Raw genomic sequence first — 17,194 nt, forward strand, 5'->3', positions numbered from 1 at the left:
TACGGGGATAGTTCCCACATTAGCATGGAGGAATGATAGATCCCACATTTTCATAGCCTTGTTGCCGTTATATTTGCGCTAAGGAAATTGTGGATTTGGAAATATTCGACAGATGGCCAGTTAGTGGCTAGCAATAGAATCTAGACTATTCATCGAAATCGATTGCAACCTTATTCTATGAAACGTACTCCGAATCCGTCCTGAGCAGATCGCCACAGGCGGGGGAAAGCTCGGATGGAGCTTCTGGTCGGAGAGTCGCTGCGAGAAACTCCGTTGATGCGAAGTTAGTCTTTGCGTCTCTTTCCCCCCGCATTTTTGGTTTTTCTTAGTCCAGTTCTTGCATTTCTGTTTTATAATCTTCTGCATGATATGCAATTTAATTCAAGTTTGCGAGTACTGGCGATATGCTAGCCAATTCTCGACCCTCCAATCCTCCCTACGCTGGCCTGAAGGCCCGGCGCCGTCGGAAGACCTCTAAAGAAGAGCGCATCTGTCCAGTCTGCGCGCAAGCATTCAAGAAAGCGGAGCATTTGGCTCGACACTTGAGATCGCATACAAAAGAAAAGCCGTTCAACTGTCTGGTCTGCAATAAGGCGTTTGCCAGACAGTAAGTCGCCTCTCTCCCTATCGCTTGGTATGTAGTTGCTCATGGAGAACAGAGATACCCTGCTACGCCACTCGCGATCGCATCCCGCTGGGAGCAATGCGTATACCAGTACAGCCGGAATGTACAGACCGGCCGACGAATCTATGGATGAATCTATGGATGAAGAACACCCGTCTCCCAATCTGGACCCAGAGCTCATCTCGCATACGATCGGCCCAGATCCAGCAGTTCCGCTCCATCTCGAGCATATGAACCACCTCGACGCTCTTAATCCCATGGGAGGAAACATGATGGCACCAGTATCTCCTCCAAACAGCTCATCAATCGACAAGCATACCCCAAACATGTCCATCGGCGAGACCAGCACTTACCCAACTCAAGTCACACCCTTAAACTCCCTCTTCTCTCTAGAGACTGGTGACGCCTGGAGAAATCAAACCAGCCCACAGCCTCCTATATGGGACTACCCGCTAGACCGAGAATGGGAGACACTTCTCACCGGCGCCGACTTTGATTTGGAAGCCGTGAATTTATCCCTTCTATATGCTACCTCTGACTATGTCCCTGTGGAGACTATACCCGGCGTGGACATGTCACGACCACCTCCCCCAGCACAGCCTGCTTCAGTGGATAGCGATCACGCTAAGAGGCATGCCAATGCGGTACAGAGAAAGTGGCACACGTTTTCGGAATTTGCCTCCTCGGGCCAAATGACGCCCGACGTGCCTCGTGAAGCAAGTCTGATTGACGAGTCGTATCGCAAGCGGTTAGCGGAGCGTCTTCAACAACGGGTACAGCATGGCATTTTGCCTTCGACTCCTTTTCTTGTATGTTCCGCCTCTCCAAACGTTTCCCTTAAGATAAGGCGGCTCATTCTTTGTTACGCTTATGCTTAATATGAACAGGACCTTTGCATTCAAGCATATTTTTCCAAGTTCCATCCTCTCTTCCCCGTGGTGCACATGCCCACTTTTCGACCGGGAACCCAAAACTCCATTCTCCTTTTGTCGGTCTGTTCTGCTGGTAGTCTTTTCGTTGGCTCGTCGCGTGCCATATCCCATGGGATCAGTATGTTTGAGCGGCTGAACAAGGCTATACTCTCCTCGGTATGAGCACAAACACTCCTTTCTGTATACGCCACTAACGAGTGCAGTGGGACACATACGTTTCCAAATCTTGGGGAAGTTCCTTAGTGGCCCTGCAGGCTTCGATAATTGGACAGAATTTCGGTTTATTGATGGGGGTATGATACACTCGCATCCTTGTAACGCCGTTCATCTTGCCCGAGTAGTTATTGACTCACTGATAGCGACCAAAAGACTTGACGGGAATCGAGATGTGGCATGGCTCTATCGTTGCGGTAGGATTGACAATTTACCTGTAGTTTCAATAAGGCAAACTCGACTTACATCTTTCTCAGTGGGCACGCAAGGCAAGATTGTTTGATCTACGACACCCGTCATACAATCTTCTCGGGCTCGACGGCCAGGCTCTTGAAGACGCCTGGCTAGCTTGGATTCAAATTGAAGTTAAAAAGAGGTACAAATCCCACCAAATTAGACTCTCACACAAATTCTAACGATCAATAGAATTGTCCTCGGTCTCTATATTCATGATGCCGAACTCGCTCGCTTGCACCATCACGAACCTCTCCTCCGCCACTCCCTCGATCGTCTCCCCCAAATATCATCCAACGACCTCTTCACAGCATCCAGTGCAGAACACTGGAAATATCTCATGCTCGACGAACAAGCACGCACCCTCACGAATAACCCCCCTCGTAACTCTCCACCCCCACAATCAAATCCCCTCCCACAGGCAGTTCTCCCTAGCGATTTTGCACTCTGCGGTATGCTCGAATCTATAAGCGCAATGGCCTGCGAAACACAAGATCAACACTCTCTCCACTTCGAACACTCCTCATCAGCATCAATATCAATATCAACCTCCCTCCCTTCCTCATCATCTACACCCGCACCCTCAAAATGCCACACCCTCCTCACCACATGGCACACAACCTACCATGCACCCCTCCAAAACAAACCGGGCTGGCCCTGCCTAATGATGCTCTGGCACTCAATCCACATAACCCTACACGCAGACATCAACGCCCTCGAATGCGCCGCCGGCCGCGAGGGCTACGACGGCGTCCAAAAGTACACTCCCTACGCCCAGGCCTGGCTACGGTCCGCCGATGCAAAACGCTGCTTATTACATGCCCTGCTTATCCAGAAGAATTTCGAATCGTTATCCGCTGGCGCGGAGCCGGCGATTTACGTGCCGAAGTGTTTGTATTATGCTGGGTTGGTGTGGGCGTGTTTTTTGTGTTTCGGTGGACCCAGTGTACAAGGACATGAGCACGGGCCTCGAGCTGCAAATGAGCATGGCAATGAAAATGAGAATCAACCCTGCGATGATGATGGTGATGACCACGCGAACCACGACGAGGTCATCACCATCGGGCCCGCGGAGACTCTACAATTCGCAGAACTCCGTTTACCCGGTGTTGATGGGATAGGGGTGTTTTTGGAGCAGATGGGGGGATTGCAGCCGCGGCGGTTGGCGATGGGGAGTCTTTTTCGGATTATTGATTTGTTGCAGCGGATCAGTCATTGGAAGATTGCGCAAAGTTTGGCGGCGACGCTTTTGGTTGTTGTTGAGGAGACGCAGGATTTGTTTTGATTAAATAGGACAGTACTGGGCTCCAGTTATTAATAGCTGTAGTATAACTGGATGGAGTACGGATTATACAAAAAGGACTGGGAATGGGGGATATCAAAAATTATAATCATGTCGATACTGTGCAATACATCAATATCCTGTCTATATTTAAAGATGCCATACCATACCTACAACTCCAAAAGCTCCACCTCTTGCTGCCTATGGTGGAGACTAGATGTCCTGGAGCTTCACTGTCAAATCGATATCACCACGACTCTCGCCTCGTCATACTTGACTCCACCGTCTGCCCCGGTCGCCCTTTGCAGCTAAGCTATGACGAGAGGAACAGTGATCACTGCTCCTTCTATCGTCCCACAGCTCAATCAAGATATCTAATTATACTTGGTTATATCCCTAGCTTTGCAGTCCACTGCCAGCCACCGCATAGTCCGTCGAACTAGCGGTGTACGACAAAATACAATACTCCTGACAGACTCGGGTCCTACACATTGTCACCTCGCGTTATACTGTTATACTACCGAGCACTTTGTAAGGGTGATAGATTTCCAGATTCCTCAAGGGAAAAAAAAATCATTTTAATCAATAAGCACTAAGATAATAGGTATGTGTTATATTTCCACTGGTGTATCATTCAAAAAACCCGACTTGCAAAAGGGAAAAAGGAGACAAAAAAAAAAATGGGGGTAGGTAGAAGCACGTCCCCCCCCCCCCAAAGCACAAGCACGCAGTAGCCCAACAAGTCCAACGTTTAATCGTGGATCTTGTATATCGTACACCCACTTTCTTTCTTTCTTTTTTCTTTCGCTTCTCTTCTTCTCTTCCTCCCCCCGTCTTCGCAGCGCCAATTCCTCCCTTAAGACAAACACAGCCAAGAAAACCAAAGTATCTCGTTCGTTTCCTCTTCTTTACTTGAACATGCGCTTGAGCTTAGCGAAGAATCCCTCCTTCTTCTTCTTCTCGGGCTGCTGCTCTGCTGAGGGCTCACCCGTGGGCTCCTCGGCCTTATTGGCTGCCTCGGATTCGGCGGCCTGAGGAGCAGTGGTCTCCTCGGGAGTCTCGGTAGGCACATCAACCTTGGCCTTGGGCTCTTCGCCTCGCTTCGCAGCAGGCTCGGGCTTCTTGGGCTCGGCACCGGCGACGGGGACAGGGCCTGTGGTGGCGGCCCTGTCGGCCTTGGATGAGTTGATGGCTGCGGCAGCCGCGGCGACGGCATCGGGTGAGGCCTTGCTTTGCTTGGTCTCGGCGGGGCCAGGCGGGGTGACGGGAGAAGCAGCAGGGATAGCAACGGGAGCAGCAGCAGCCTCGGGCTTCGCCTCAGCAACCCTCTTCTCCTCGTTCACGGGCACAGGCTCGGGAACCGTGTACGCAGCAGTTGATGCAGGGCCGGCACCCGCCAACACCGACTTATCAGCCGCACCGCTAGCAGCGGCCTGCTTCTGCTCCTCCTCCGTCTTGGCGATCTTGGGCGGCTTCACCTCGTCGTTGGAGAAGATGGGCTTCTCGTAGGGGCGCTTGATGTGGGCGGCTTCACCCTCGGCGGGGGCCACGGCAGAGTCCCCGGTGGCTGCGGGAATCGCTTCGGTGGCCTTGGTGCGCTCGGGCAGTGTGGAGATGGGTGCGGCGACGATGGCGGGCTCTTCGGCGGCGGTCTCGGTGGTCGAGGGGTAGAGGTCGCCGGTGGTGGCAGCTGTGGTGGTAGACTCGGGGAGGACGGCTGTAGGTGACAACGTTTTAGCTTTTGTGCTATTCCTTTGACATGCTTCTGTAGCAGGTTCAGTGCTTACCCTTGCCCTCGGCCTCGGTGTCCAGGTCAGGAAGCTGGCCAGCCTTGGAGGCTTGCGTCTTGTCCACCACGGCCTGCAGGGTGCTCTCTTCTGTCAAGGGCGCCTCAACCTTGGCCTCTTGCTTGAGAGGCTCCTCGATCTTCTCTGCGGCCTTCTCGGCCTCCTTGGTCTCGGTCACCACGGGGGCGGTGGTTTCGGCAGTCTGCGCCTCGGTAGCAGGCACCTCTGTCTTTGCGGCAACCTCGGAATCGACATTGGAAGCAGCACCATCCTCGACCTCATTGTCGGGATTCCTATACACAGAGAGGAACAAATCAGCACCTAACGACGAATTGATTGCGAAGCAGAAGAGCTGGTGGCACGCGACCAACTTTTTTTCCTGCGGCTTTGAAAGCATGACACTTACACGACATCCTTGACGGTGTCGGCGACCTTGTCAACGGCCGCGGCAGCTGCGGGCTTCGCGCCGCCCTTGTTCTTCTTCTTTCCTCCTTTCTTAGCCATGATGGTCGTGATGGGTCGTGTGGTGAGTCTGCGCCGGAATGCGGTTAGAATTGACACGTCGAAATGACGACAAGAGTGCGGTGCCGACGAGAGGGAAGGTGAATTGAGTAGATTTGGAACGCTGGAGGGGAGTATGTCGTGTGTGTATATCTTGCCGGTGCAATGGAGATTGACGACGACTTACTAGTAAGTGATGGGGTTTTGGTGGATGAGGTGAAGAGTTGTAAGATGGAAGGATGGATGGAATTGAAGGCTCCCGACGGGAGTGGGCCAAAGCTCTCCCTTCTACAAGTCCGAAGAGTAAGGGATGGCGATCCGGTATGCTGGGTATAACGCCAGGTTGGGGGGATCCGTGGTTCTCTCGCCGTGGTGGTTCTGGAACGCGCAAGATGGTAAGAAGGAAGATGATCAATTCGTAATACTATGTTCGATGGGTCCATGGCCTTTGAAGGACAATTGGCACCTGTTCTTTGCTCTTTGTTTTTGCTTTTTTGGGACTCGCCAGTTACCCGCGACTCATTCCCAGGCCGCTCGCAGCATGGTCTTGCGAAGACGGAATAAATTAACGGACATTCTCGAAGCTCATAGTCGTCCGGAATTGACGAGCTCGATCTACGATTGCATGTATGGATCTCTCGATCGTCCTATATTTTTCCCCGCAAGCGAGGATATCGCAGTGCTCAGTGCACACAACCCCTTTTTGTTCCATACTTCCGCTTGCAGCAAGTGTCGTGTGCCTGCGAGCCAAGACTGCTTTGCAGGATGAGACAGACAGCCCTAGTACCCGATGCAGTATTAGGGCTGGCTGCTCCTGCAGGGCGCTAGGATCTTTTCGGGGGGGGGGGCTCTTAGGTCGATCTGGGGCGATTTACGATTGACGCGACCGTTGTCAAGCTAGCGGCTCTTACTTAGGGAGGGTGATTCCCGACCGGACTGGTCCTTGGACCTGCGTCCCTACATAGGGAGGAAGGGCCAACGTGTAGAGGGAGTAGCTAGGGAGTAGGTACGCTTGTACAGGCCTAGAATAAACGGGACAGCTGGCATTCTGGTCGGCCCGTCTGTAGACGGGACGATGGACGGCCGCCATTCCTTAACGTGGCTGGCCCCGATGGTGGGGGATTACATCATTCCTAGTCCGTCTTAGGCCAGCAGACATGGTTCGTTTGATGAGGGTGATAAAAATAACAACGGGAAGCATCATGATCATCAGCGTATCCATGTCAATTTTAGGAGCAAGTAGAAAGACAATGATGTAGGTGGCATACTGTAGATTGCAAGGCCCACGATGATGTTTCAAGTCTGAAAGCAACAATGGGTCATGGGTGAGCAAAATATGTTTAAACATGTCGATTGCACTGCGCAATATATATCTATTGGGAACAGCACACTCCTTAACAGAAAAGCCAATGAGATGTAAAATGGAAGAAAAAAAATTGACCGACGCAGGGGTCGAACCTGCAATCTCTTGATTCGTAGTCAAGCGCCTTGCCATTGGGCCAGCCGGCCAGATGCTATCCGTTGACCAGTCGGCCAAGCAGTGCTGGGTGATGGAAGAGCAGACGAATTTATGCTACATGAGCTGAAAAGCAGGGGGGACATGAACTATCAAGCTCTGATTGGTTAGGCGGTCGCGGCAAATTAGCAAATTGTAACTGTTGTATCGGGAGTACTCTTGTACCAGAAAGTTCTAACCTGAGCGGATTCACACACACATTGCAAACTCATGCAGTATGGTTTATTCTTGACTGCTTGGGTATCTCTTCTCATGCTTATCTTTCAATCAACAGGATCACTCATACTCCCTCACAAGCACAGTGCCGCATCGTCATCCACTGTCATTGATTGCCGCCCGTTAAACTCCCGACCTCACCCATTACATTACCTAACGGGACAGCGTGCCGGACTCCGAACCATCCCCCCTCCAGTCGACCCACTCCTGTCCAGGGGGGTTATCATCCTGTTTCCGGTTTCTTCTCGTCCTTCCTTTTCGTGGGCGCAATCAACTTGCCTCTCGTAGCGAGTGCACCACTCCACTGACGTCCTGGACCCCCACTCCATTCCCCTTCTGACCCCTCATTTGCAATTCGGTTGAGGCAAGTCGAGGCAAGTCGAGGCAAGACCACAGTGCCAGGCAAGGGAGGCGGTTTTTCTCTTGCTGACCAGCTTACCAGCTTACGACTGTGTGCAGTAGTTATTATTATATTCGCTGCTACTGCTGCTGCTGCTGCTGCTGCTGATGATGATGCAGACAATGCAACCGTGAGGCTCTCTCAGCGTGGCTGGTCGATCAGCCCACCTTGGGCGCGTACTGCGGTTGCCAATGGGATTCCAGAATGATTCGATTGCAGGCCAAGTCGCCACTTCTGCTCTCCCCAACCCTAATGGATTACTCGTACAACACCTTATCTTGCGATAGCAGGACCTCTCCTGGTGGGCGTACAGGGCACACGGTATGGGCCACCCACGGCCCAGCGCGAACGAGCAGGATCCAAGCGCCGACGGGACGCCATAATGGCCAATAGAACCAGGAACCATAAACTGTATGGCTGTTAACCTTGACCATCTTCCTCAGTCCAGTTTTTCTTCTTTTTTCTTTTTTTCCTCGCCTCCTGGTACAATTGTATATTCTCAATGGTTCTAGACTTCGTCATGTCTCCTCTCCGGAGAATAAGAATCATACTATGCCTGGTTTTTCTCCGGTTGACGTTCCTCCGGTCTATCCGTACTACCATAGTTCCGTACTCGTACAGTCTCGTCGTCCGGGTCGAGAGAACCCACTTGTTGCCCCAAAATCTTGCCCGCATTCGTCGCGATGGGCCCCCAAATGCGGGCGGGAGCAATCAGCGTGCGGCAAAGTCATTTAGTCGTGTCATATCTATTTCCATTGCCCTCCCATCACCCACGAGGGGCAAGTTTCTCGCACAGACCGAGAAAAGTGGATCGGACCGGATCCCAATGAGGCATGGCGAGGTCGGACTCGCCTTACCCATCGCCTTCACCGGAATCGGCCTGCCGGAGGGCGAGGAACAACAGGAAGTTGAGGAAAATTACTTGCCATATTCTTCCTCTTGAGGGCATTGAGTTACTGGAACAAGCAATTCCCACGGTTTCCTGGTGCTTATCGCCGTTGCATCCACTTCGTTCCATTCCCTTACCTCGTACGGCGTAGTCGTCTCCAGAATTCCCTCATTTCCCCATACTTCATCCACTCCGGCACCATTATTATTACTATCTACTTCCTCCCTATCCTTCTTCTTCTTCTTCTTCTTCTTCCGTTCTCTTCTCTTTCCCATAACTAACCGTATTCTTTCAAAAACTCTATCCCTCTCTCTCATAGAATGCTCATCCACTGCTTCACCCGTTCAACCCGCTCTACGTGCTTGCACATCCTCAGCGTCCCTTCCCACCCTGGGATTGGTCTGCAACTGTGAGGCCCCTCGCTCATACTTTTCAACAAACCCGAACGCGTGTCATCAACCCTCTTCTTCTCAACATAAGAGATCGAGAACCATCACTCTCAAGATGCCCTTCCGCGACACATTCAAACGGGTCTTCCACCGTCCCTCCACCCGCAAGGATACCAAGAACGGTAAACCCAAGGTCGAATACTATCGTCGCCATGAGATTCCCCCCTCCAAGTTTCGCGGACCTTTCGATAAGGAACACCAAAAGCGCCTAGCGGCCTGGTCGTTCGATGGTGCAATGGCCGAACGGCCACGTTCCCGCGACTTGTCACTGTCCCCCTGCGCCACTTATGATCTCCCGGACGGCCCTCTCGGCCCTCTGGATCCGCTCGATCGCAATGACTGCTGTGATATCTCCCCCGACAACGACGGCGTGCCGATCGATCCAGGTATGTACTAAAATCAAGCACATCGCCATATATTACCCAAAAAAGATATGAGTCAATGGAAGGTCATCCCTTTCTCGAACTCGAATCAATCATTCCCCTTTCCCTTCCCACTCGCCGATTTACCCGAAACATGGCTCCACGTCCTGACACGCCGCCCCTCCCTTCCAGGTCTGACCAACTCCGATACTTCCGTGCCCGACCTGCTCGACTCCTCCCGCCCCACCGTCGGCTCCCAGTCTTCCACAGTCGTCAACTCCAATTCTGAAAGCTACTCCGGCTCCATGATGACGCTTCTCCCCGAAGATCACCCCGTCGGCCCTTACGAATTCCCCGAGGATCCTATCGCCCTGCTCAAGGAGTCCATCCGGTATACCTCGCCTATCGTCCGTGCTATCTCACCTGCCTCGCCTTATCCCATGTCGTCACGGGGTAAGGCGAAGGCTCTGCCTTTTGCGGCGGAGGATTTGGCTCGCGCTTTGATTGCCGTGCAGGTCTGCGCGTAAATCGCTTCCCCCCCCGCGCCTTGTCATTTCTCATCACCATTCGGCCTCGCCATACTTTCGTCCCAATATCCCGGAGATTGGTCCTCTTGCTTCTGTGCGACTCGACGTCGCCTCGCTGCCTTTGGTTCTTCGCCACACTTTTCGGCAGTCTTGGGTGATTCGGATAAAAACCCGACATCCACCTCTTTGATGAACCACGATCAAACCCGGTTCTTCTCTTCAATTAGGCGTACAGATCTGGCTGGAGCCAGGATGTCCTGCCTAATTCGCTTATGGCCACGCGGGAGATGTCCGCGTGTTTCAACGCCTTTTCCTTTGCCCTTTTTCTTTTTCCTTGCCCTGTCACGCATCCTGCATTTTGAGCGTATACCCGTTACTGGCGTTTTTCTGTTTTGCTCGGACATACATGGAGGATATTTGATCGTGTCGCTTTTGATGACACCCTACCTAGAGGTTTGCTGTACTTGATAGAAAGAACAGATTTCAGAATCTAGATGAGAAATGAAAATCGCTGAATACATTCAATTAAGCACGTTTAGTAGATACGGAAATGGAATGTAAGATCCTGTATGTAATTGTGAAGGATGCAGGATGGGAGGGTAAGAGTGTCCGAACTTGAAGTTGAAAAAAGAATACAATAATCCCAAAAATAAGACCACCCGATCCCGATCCAGGAACAACCTTAACTTATACCTCCCACCTTCAACCCGAAAATGCCGAAGTATATATATTCCATCAGAAAGTCAATCCCTCTCTTTCCGGTGATGCTATTCGCCTCCAGCCCCGCAAGCCAAGACCGCGCCCCGCATCTGGACATCTGGATTTTGGACACTGCATATCGCTGCCTCTTGGCATTTGGGATTGGCGAACCGGGTTGTGCTTTGTTTGCATGGCTTAAGGATCGACGGTGGAAGGGGTTGGTGAGTGGTTGGTTGGGTTGTTAGGGTGGTGCGTGATGGTTGTGGGTAGGTTAGATAACTTTGTTGTGAGGGTTGATTGGAAGTGGGGAGGGATTGGGTTGGGCGGTAGGTCCGGGTGTCTTGGCGGAGATGATGTACTGTGGGTATATTAGGTAGGATTTTGTTGGAAGAGAGTGTTGGTTTGACTGGCTTTGTGGTTGTGATGAGTGTGGTTATTTGGAGGGTTGTTGGGTCATTCTGGTGATGCGTATTAGGTGTGCTTGAGGCATGATGTATATATAACTAGGTTCGAGAGGTCGAGTGTCGAGTGCGGCGATTGTATCAGCTTGCATTTCAGGGTCTCCCTGCGTGGACCTTGTATTTTCAAATACCGAGAGCCATGTGTTATACAGTAGATGTAAAGGTGTAAGGGTGCCGATTGGGTCTTGATGACTGGCAACAGGAGTCAGGATGCCAAGGATAGATGGGAAAAGCTCTATAACATCCAAAGTTAAGTCGGACTTCTCGAGGTTATCATTCAACGCTGTAATCACTCACCCATCACATCACTAAGTCCACGACTGCACCGCGTCATGCGTAAGCTTCATCGTGATCTTGTACGACAACCAAAGGGCGAATTTCCAATCCACACCCTCCCCCCAGCACGGAGACAAACCCTCGTATCGTGCATTGCAAAGTGAACCGCGAAAGCCACGTGGAGTGATTGAGCCGTCCCGCTTAGACCAAGTAATGCGTAGATTGAAATTTCAGGAAACTATGAAAGAGATAGAAGGTGGTGGGCAGGCTCGTGCTGGTATTTATGTTCAGCTCGTCTCAGGCGTCCTGGTGTTGCTGTGTGATCAGCTCAGCTGTGTCTTTTTGAGTCACCCTCCCCACTTCCACTCTTCCCCCTGGAACATTTGACGTCGTTTATGCATCCAAGGCGCCGGTGTAAATTCTCCGCGTTTTCTTTGGTTGCTGGGGGTTTGTGCAGGGGTGGTAGAGACCCCCTGCGCTGTGGTTCGACACTCCACTAGGTATGGAGTACTTTGCTTGTGGAACGATGAAACGAGTTGCCGGTAGATATCACAGCATATGTCTACTGCTAGATCACTTTTTAAGTATTTAAAATGGCCTTCAAGTTATTCGTGTAGATTAACAAAGATTTTCGGAGAACTTCAGCTATGCCATTCTTCGCTCTGTCGTATTGAGTCCTCTTGGCTCTGGCACAAGTTCCATTCTATCTAAATATATACACTCCAGTCCAATCTGAAATTCTGCCTCGGCGCATCAGTCGCGAGATGAAAAGTTGATCGAATGATGTAACAATTACGAGTCAGTTTGTGACAGCGCCAAAGTCCAAATTTAGGATGCAGATTCGCACGTTGGTGTATCATTCAGACCCGCAGACAACGAGCTGAGTGAAATGCCCTCGGTTTACCTATCCTGTCAACCTACCAATCTAACCCCGGGCATCGCCGCGTGGCCAGATGTTTCAAAGTTTGTACCAGGAATAATTTCAAAAATCCTTTGATGAGTCCATTCCTATTGTTGAGCAGGTTAATTTTTTTTCGAAACATCCTACGCCAATCGACGCAGAACAGTCACATGACCGTCCGCGCCCTAGTCTTCGCGGGTTTGGGGTCTTTGATACAGGGCGATTGATCGGTGATACTCAATCTTTTCAATCATCCAACAGTATAGTTGTAAATCCATAATGAAGACTTGTTAATCTCGAAGTAGAGTCACGCTCCCGAGGAAGTGGTTAATCTACTCGTCTCATCTTGGTGTCGCTTTGCTTGCTCTCATGAATTAGGGTCAAAGCCTAAGTAAGCAGTATAACTCGTAACAAAATATACTAGACCATTAAGATAGTATCTCTATGATTGAACAAATCAATAACTACTGGCAAGAATGAGGCAGTGCTCGCTTAACCAAGTCAGATGTAAGGTTCCGTCAACCATGGCATCGAACGGTCAGCAGTCTCCACTAGATGCAATGTGCCGCACAATAATGGCTATTGCGGCTGCAGTCCATTGAGATAATTGGCATTGTGTTTAGTCACACCGTGGAAAAATGATCATACCAGCGTCCCAATGCAGATGGCGAGAAGTATAAGCATTGGACCTAGTAACAGTAGACCGAGGGGGTATGGCGAGCTCCATGTCCTATACAAATCAGTAGAATCTATGAAGATGACACGGGTTTAAAAGTCAGACAATTTATTCGAGCAAATTTGGCAAAGCAACTGGAGAAAGCCATGAGCCGAATGAAACATAATGAGATGGGAGGCCCGAGAATGCCCGACGGGGTCCATGACAAGGGAGCATCACCAAGAAAGCCTCACACGAATGGGACACCTAATGATTCAACCTTTTTAAGAGGTAGTAATAATGCACACCGTATTTAAGCCCTGGTGGCTCGCTCAATCTCATTGTAGACCAGTCCCAATCCCACCTTCTTGGTATACCCTCACCTCCCACGTGGGCAGCACGCCACCGCTTATCAGGTGTACACTCTGGAGTTGCTAGGATATCCATATATCACCCTATTGATCCCATTCAATTCTCACTTACTCTTGTGTATGTATCTTTGACTTCTTTCCAGAGCGTTGACACTCCAAACCTCGCTTTCCTCCCTTTACCTTTTCCCAGTACACCAGCCTGTTCATACTTCCATCATGCTTCGGTCCATATGGGACCTGTTTTGCTTCTCTCACCAGCAAACCATCGTCGAGACCAATTCAACTTTGCCAACTTCAAGCAAGGCCATTCGCGTGAGACCCGTCCTAGACACCGCCGTCACAGCTCGTCTCTCTATCCCCCAGGTGACAGTCATTCAGATCACCGCCAGACCGTCATCTATAACAGCGTCACCCGGGTTAGCAAGTACTCCTAGTACTTGCCCCTCCACTTGCAGCTCGCTTGCAGAGTCCATTGTCACCGCCACCTCAGTAACCAGTGATGGCTCTTCCTTGACGTCCGATACCCTCGCCAAGCTGGAGCCTATCCCACCTCTGTACGATTGCACACCGTATTTCCAGATCCTGCAGCTAGATGATACGCTGAGACCGCCACCGATATCATTCAGTGGCTACGGCTCCTTTGGGGGCCGGTTCGTTCCTGAATCGATCATGGGATTCCTGTACGAGCTGACCTCGGTTTTCGAGTCTGCCACCTCGGATCCGGCATTCTGGGCAGAGTATGCTGCCTTTCAGCGGGCGAGAAATACGCCTCTTCATAGGGCCAGCAAGCTCACGCACCTGGCTGGCGGTGCTAATATCTGGCTGAAGCGTGAGGACCTGAATGTGTATGGCAGCCACAAGACTCGCAACATCATCGGTCAACTCCTGCTGGCCCGACGAATGGGCCGTGCAGAGATCGTCACGGACTGTGCCTCGGCCAAGCATGGCAACTTCACGGCAGCAATGTGTGCGCGGCTTAACCTGCGGTGTGTGGTAGTCATGGGCGCAGATGACGCACAGGCACAAGAAGAAGACGTCCTGGAGATGAAGATGCTCGGGGCGAGGGTCCTGACTGCACGAACCCCGTCCGGCATGGGCACACTGCGCGCCGCTATCACTGAAGCACTCCGCTATTCAGTCTGCAACCACGAGACTGCATACTACCTCATGGGCGGGCCCGTGGGTCCCAATCCTCTACCGACCTTGACACGCACCTTCCAGACACTCCTAGGCGAGGAGGTCGCCGCCCAGATGCACGCGGCGGTGGGCTGTCAGCCAGATGCCCTCGTCACCGCCGTTGGCAGCGGCGCAGGTGCAGTCGGTCTATTTCGACCTTTTCTTCACGAGCCCTCCATTCGACTGGTAGGCGTTGAGAGTGCAGGGGCCGCAGCGCTGACCGAGGGCTCGGTGGGCGTTCTTCAGGGTGCGCGGACGCTGATGCTCCAGAATCACGATGGCCAAATCCTCGATTCGTACTCCATCTCGCCAGACATGAACCTCTCCACCGTGGGACCAGAGGTGGCTCATTGGAAGGAGTCTGGTCGAGTTGAAATCTCGACTGCTACGGACGCGGATGCCCTGGACGGGTTCAAAACTTTACAGCGCCATGAGGGTATTGTGTCTGGCCTGGATTCGAGTCACGCGGTGAGGAGAGCCATTGACCTGGCGAGGGAATTAGGTCCAGGTAAAAATATTGTCTTGTTGGTGACGGGTTGTGATGCGATTGGTATGCGTGGGTTGGATGTTTGATGAGATGGGGTTTTCATTCGAGTGTTGCGGTGAAGAACGAGGGAGAAGGGTCGGATTAGCGACTGTCCACCTCCACCGTTTTTACTTTTTCATTGTTTGATCTTTATTCTTCTTTTCTCTGCATTGTTGTGTGCTTGCCATTTATCAATACCCTGGAGTCTCCTGGTCATGGCGTTGAACTGAGTTGCTTCAAGATCGTTTCTGATGTTGATGATCGTGTTGTGTGTAAATATCAAAATTTTCACTGTCATTGGTGTTCAAGAGTATGCAGTGTGTGGCTGTCTCTCAAAGCTAAACCCGAAAGAGAACTTGTCATCGAGTCTGGAAATACCATGCAACTTTTTTTTCACTCATTCATTTTCAATACTCGACAACTATATCGTCCTACTATGGCCCTCGAGAGACATTGCATTTGTACGACACGGAGGGCTAATTCGCAACCAATCAATCTCATTCCTGCAAGAGCAACTGCAGTCCAGCCTGTTTCTATTAAAACTTATTTCAACCTAGACATGGTTTCCTTTTTCTCTCTGTTCTTTTGCTTCTTTTATCTAACTTTATCATCAGTCATTTGCAAGGGGGTTGTCATGTACATCATCCTCGGAAAGTAGTATAGCAGCGCTAGTCCAAGATATCCGAGATTCGAGAGAGGTCATTGCAAGATCAGCTTCTCGGTTCGTCAACCGATTAATCCTCGTGGGTCACCGACATGTCTAACACCTCTACTCGTCCTCGCCCACGAGTCTCAGTGCCAATAAAGTCAGTGAGTCCTTTGAATGCCCCCGGCTCAGCAAAGCCCACCACTTCCCACTCGTCCCCGCTGACTTCCTGCGATTCAACCGCTTCAATGTAATTCAGAATCTTGTCCTTGACTGTGCCTGCGGCCTTGGGCGCCGTTTCGGCAGCCTCCCCGCCAGTCTCATCGTCGGACTCATCTCGCTTCGACTTCTTGTTTCCTTTGCCACCCTTCTTATTGCCTTTGGCCGGCGCCTTTTCTTCCTTGGCAGGTGCCGCGCTCGGGGCCGCCTTGACAGACTGCTTCAGCAGCGACACCGGACACGTAACCCGAAGGCGCATCCGCGCGCGCATCACGGGAATGGGTTGCCACGCGATAAGAGCCTTCATAGCGTCGAGTGCTTGACTCTTCGCAGATCGATTGGAAGAAACTCCGGACCACATAGGCTTTTTAGGCTGCTCTTCTCCAGCCCCATTTGCCTCTCCGCTCTGTTGTTGACCACTAGCCGACAACAGCTGGTCCAGCGCTTTGGAGATCATACCCGATGTGTACACACGCTTGGTATTCGGGTCGACTAGTCGTCCAGACACGATATCCAACACCTCCTTCTCCACACGTTCGAGAGCATCTTTGCGCTCCCGCTCACCGACTTGCACCTCGCCTTTCCGAAGGATTTCTTGTAGTATCTCGTCTCGGGGAGTGTCGGCGCCAAAGGCCTTGGTGAGTTCTGCGGAGGGGGCAGTTTGCGCTTTTGATACGGAGAGGAAGACTGTAGGAACTTGGAGGACGTTGTCAAGATCTTTTTCGGCGCCAGATCGGTATTCAAGCAACTTGTTCTTGTAGCAGGCGAGTTCAAATCGCTTCTTGCCTATAATTAGAACAGAAGAGGTTAGCACAGCCTTGGTCGTTGAAGGTTCTGTCGCATCGTCAGTGTTACCTTTTTTCAAACGGACTATCGACACATTAGTGAATTTAATCTGGTTGGAGGGTTGGTTGATCGGCATGGTGAATAGCAGGCCACTCCGGGCTGGTCCAAAGTTGCGATAAGAGGGTCCACAAGGGCTGTTGCTTGATTTCAACTAAAGCAACGACGGCGCGGATGTTTTCTCCCGCGAGAGACTTGTCCGAAGTTATTTACAAACTTTCCCGAACTGTCCCCTTCGTGCCTTCCCATTCCAGGATCTGCGATGAGTCAGCACCTTCCATTTCCAGGTTTCACCCCCGCATGACTCAGCGAGTCACGAGGTGATCAGCTTATCGAGCGGAGACTCCTCATCCGGCGTCATCGTTCCCAGGGTTCCCCTTCATCCCCAACCTCTTCCCTGTTACCCCATCCCCGATTGCAGGCCCTGTCTTGCTTCGATTCCTACTTTTATCTCCCAAATACTTGGGTGTCCTAATTTTGTATGTTCA

The 17,194-nt window shown here is 51.4% G+C and overlaps 5 protein-coding genes across 5 annotated transcripts; 3 read left to right on the forward strand and 2 right to left on the reverse strand.

The window, feature by feature from the left end:
- Window positions 1-386: 386 nt before the first annotated feature.
- On the forward strand, window positions 387-3,289 carry N7458_005731 (uncharacterized protein; the record flags this gene model as incomplete). Its single annotated transcript, XM_056909113.1, has 6 exons — window positions 387-607; window positions 660-1,434; window positions 1,513-1,713; window positions 1,761-1,850; window positions 1,917-1,967; window positions 2,168-3,289. Coding segments are annotated over 6 exons (2,460 nt in total), but the record flags the coding sequence as incomplete, so codon positions are not given.
- Window positions 3,290-4,194: 905 nt separating this feature from the next.
- N7458_005732 (uncharacterized protein) lies at window positions 4,195-5,577 on the reverse strand (the record flags this gene model as incomplete). Its single annotated transcript, XM_056909114.1, has 3 exons — window positions 4,195-5,003; window positions 5,074-5,366; window positions 5,480-5,577. 3 exons carry the CDS (start codon window positions 5,575-5,577, stop codon window positions 4,195-4,197), a joined length of 1,200 nt encoding a protein of 399 aa, XP_056767732.1.
- Window positions 5,578-9,099: 3,522 nt separating this feature from the next.
- On the forward strand, window positions 9,100-9,933 carry N7458_005733 (uncharacterized protein; the record flags this gene model as incomplete). The annotated part of the gene is made up of 2 exons (XM_056909115.1): window positions 9,100-9,430; window positions 9,599-9,933. The coding sequence occupies 2 exons, from the start codon at window positions 9,100-9,102 to the stop codon at window positions 9,931-9,933; spliced, it is 666 nt and encodes a 221-aa protein (XP_056767733.1).
- A 3,579-nt stretch (window positions 9,934-13,512) lies between these two features.
- N7458_005734 (tryptophan synthase) lies at window positions 13,513-15,045 on the forward strand (the record flags this gene model as incomplete). The annotated part of the gene is made up of 1 exon (XM_056909116.1): window positions 13,513-15,045. One exon carries the CDS (start codon window positions 13,513-13,515, stop codon window positions 15,043-15,045), a length of 1,533 nt encoding a protein of 510 aa, XP_056767734.1.
- A 687-nt stretch (window positions 15,046-15,732) lies between these two features.
- On the reverse strand, window positions 15,733-16,785 carry N7458_005735 (guanine nucleotide exchange factor SDO1; the record flags this gene model as incomplete). Its single annotated transcript, XM_056909117.1, has 1 exon — window positions 15,733-16,785. The coding sequence occupies one exon, from the start codon at window positions 16,783-16,785 to the stop codon at window positions 15,733-15,735; it is 1,053 nt and encodes a 350-aa protein (XP_056767735.1).
- Window positions 16,786-17,194: the final 409 nt, after the last annotated feature.

Source organism: Penicillium daleae (genome assembly GCF_028827525.1).
Source record: "Penicillium daleae strain IBT 16125 chromosome Unknown utg000005l_segment0_segment0, whole genome shotgun sequence".
Taxonomy (NCBI): Eukaryota; Fungi; Ascomycota; class Eurotiomycetes; order Eurotiales; family Aspergillaceae; genus Penicillium; species Penicillium daleae.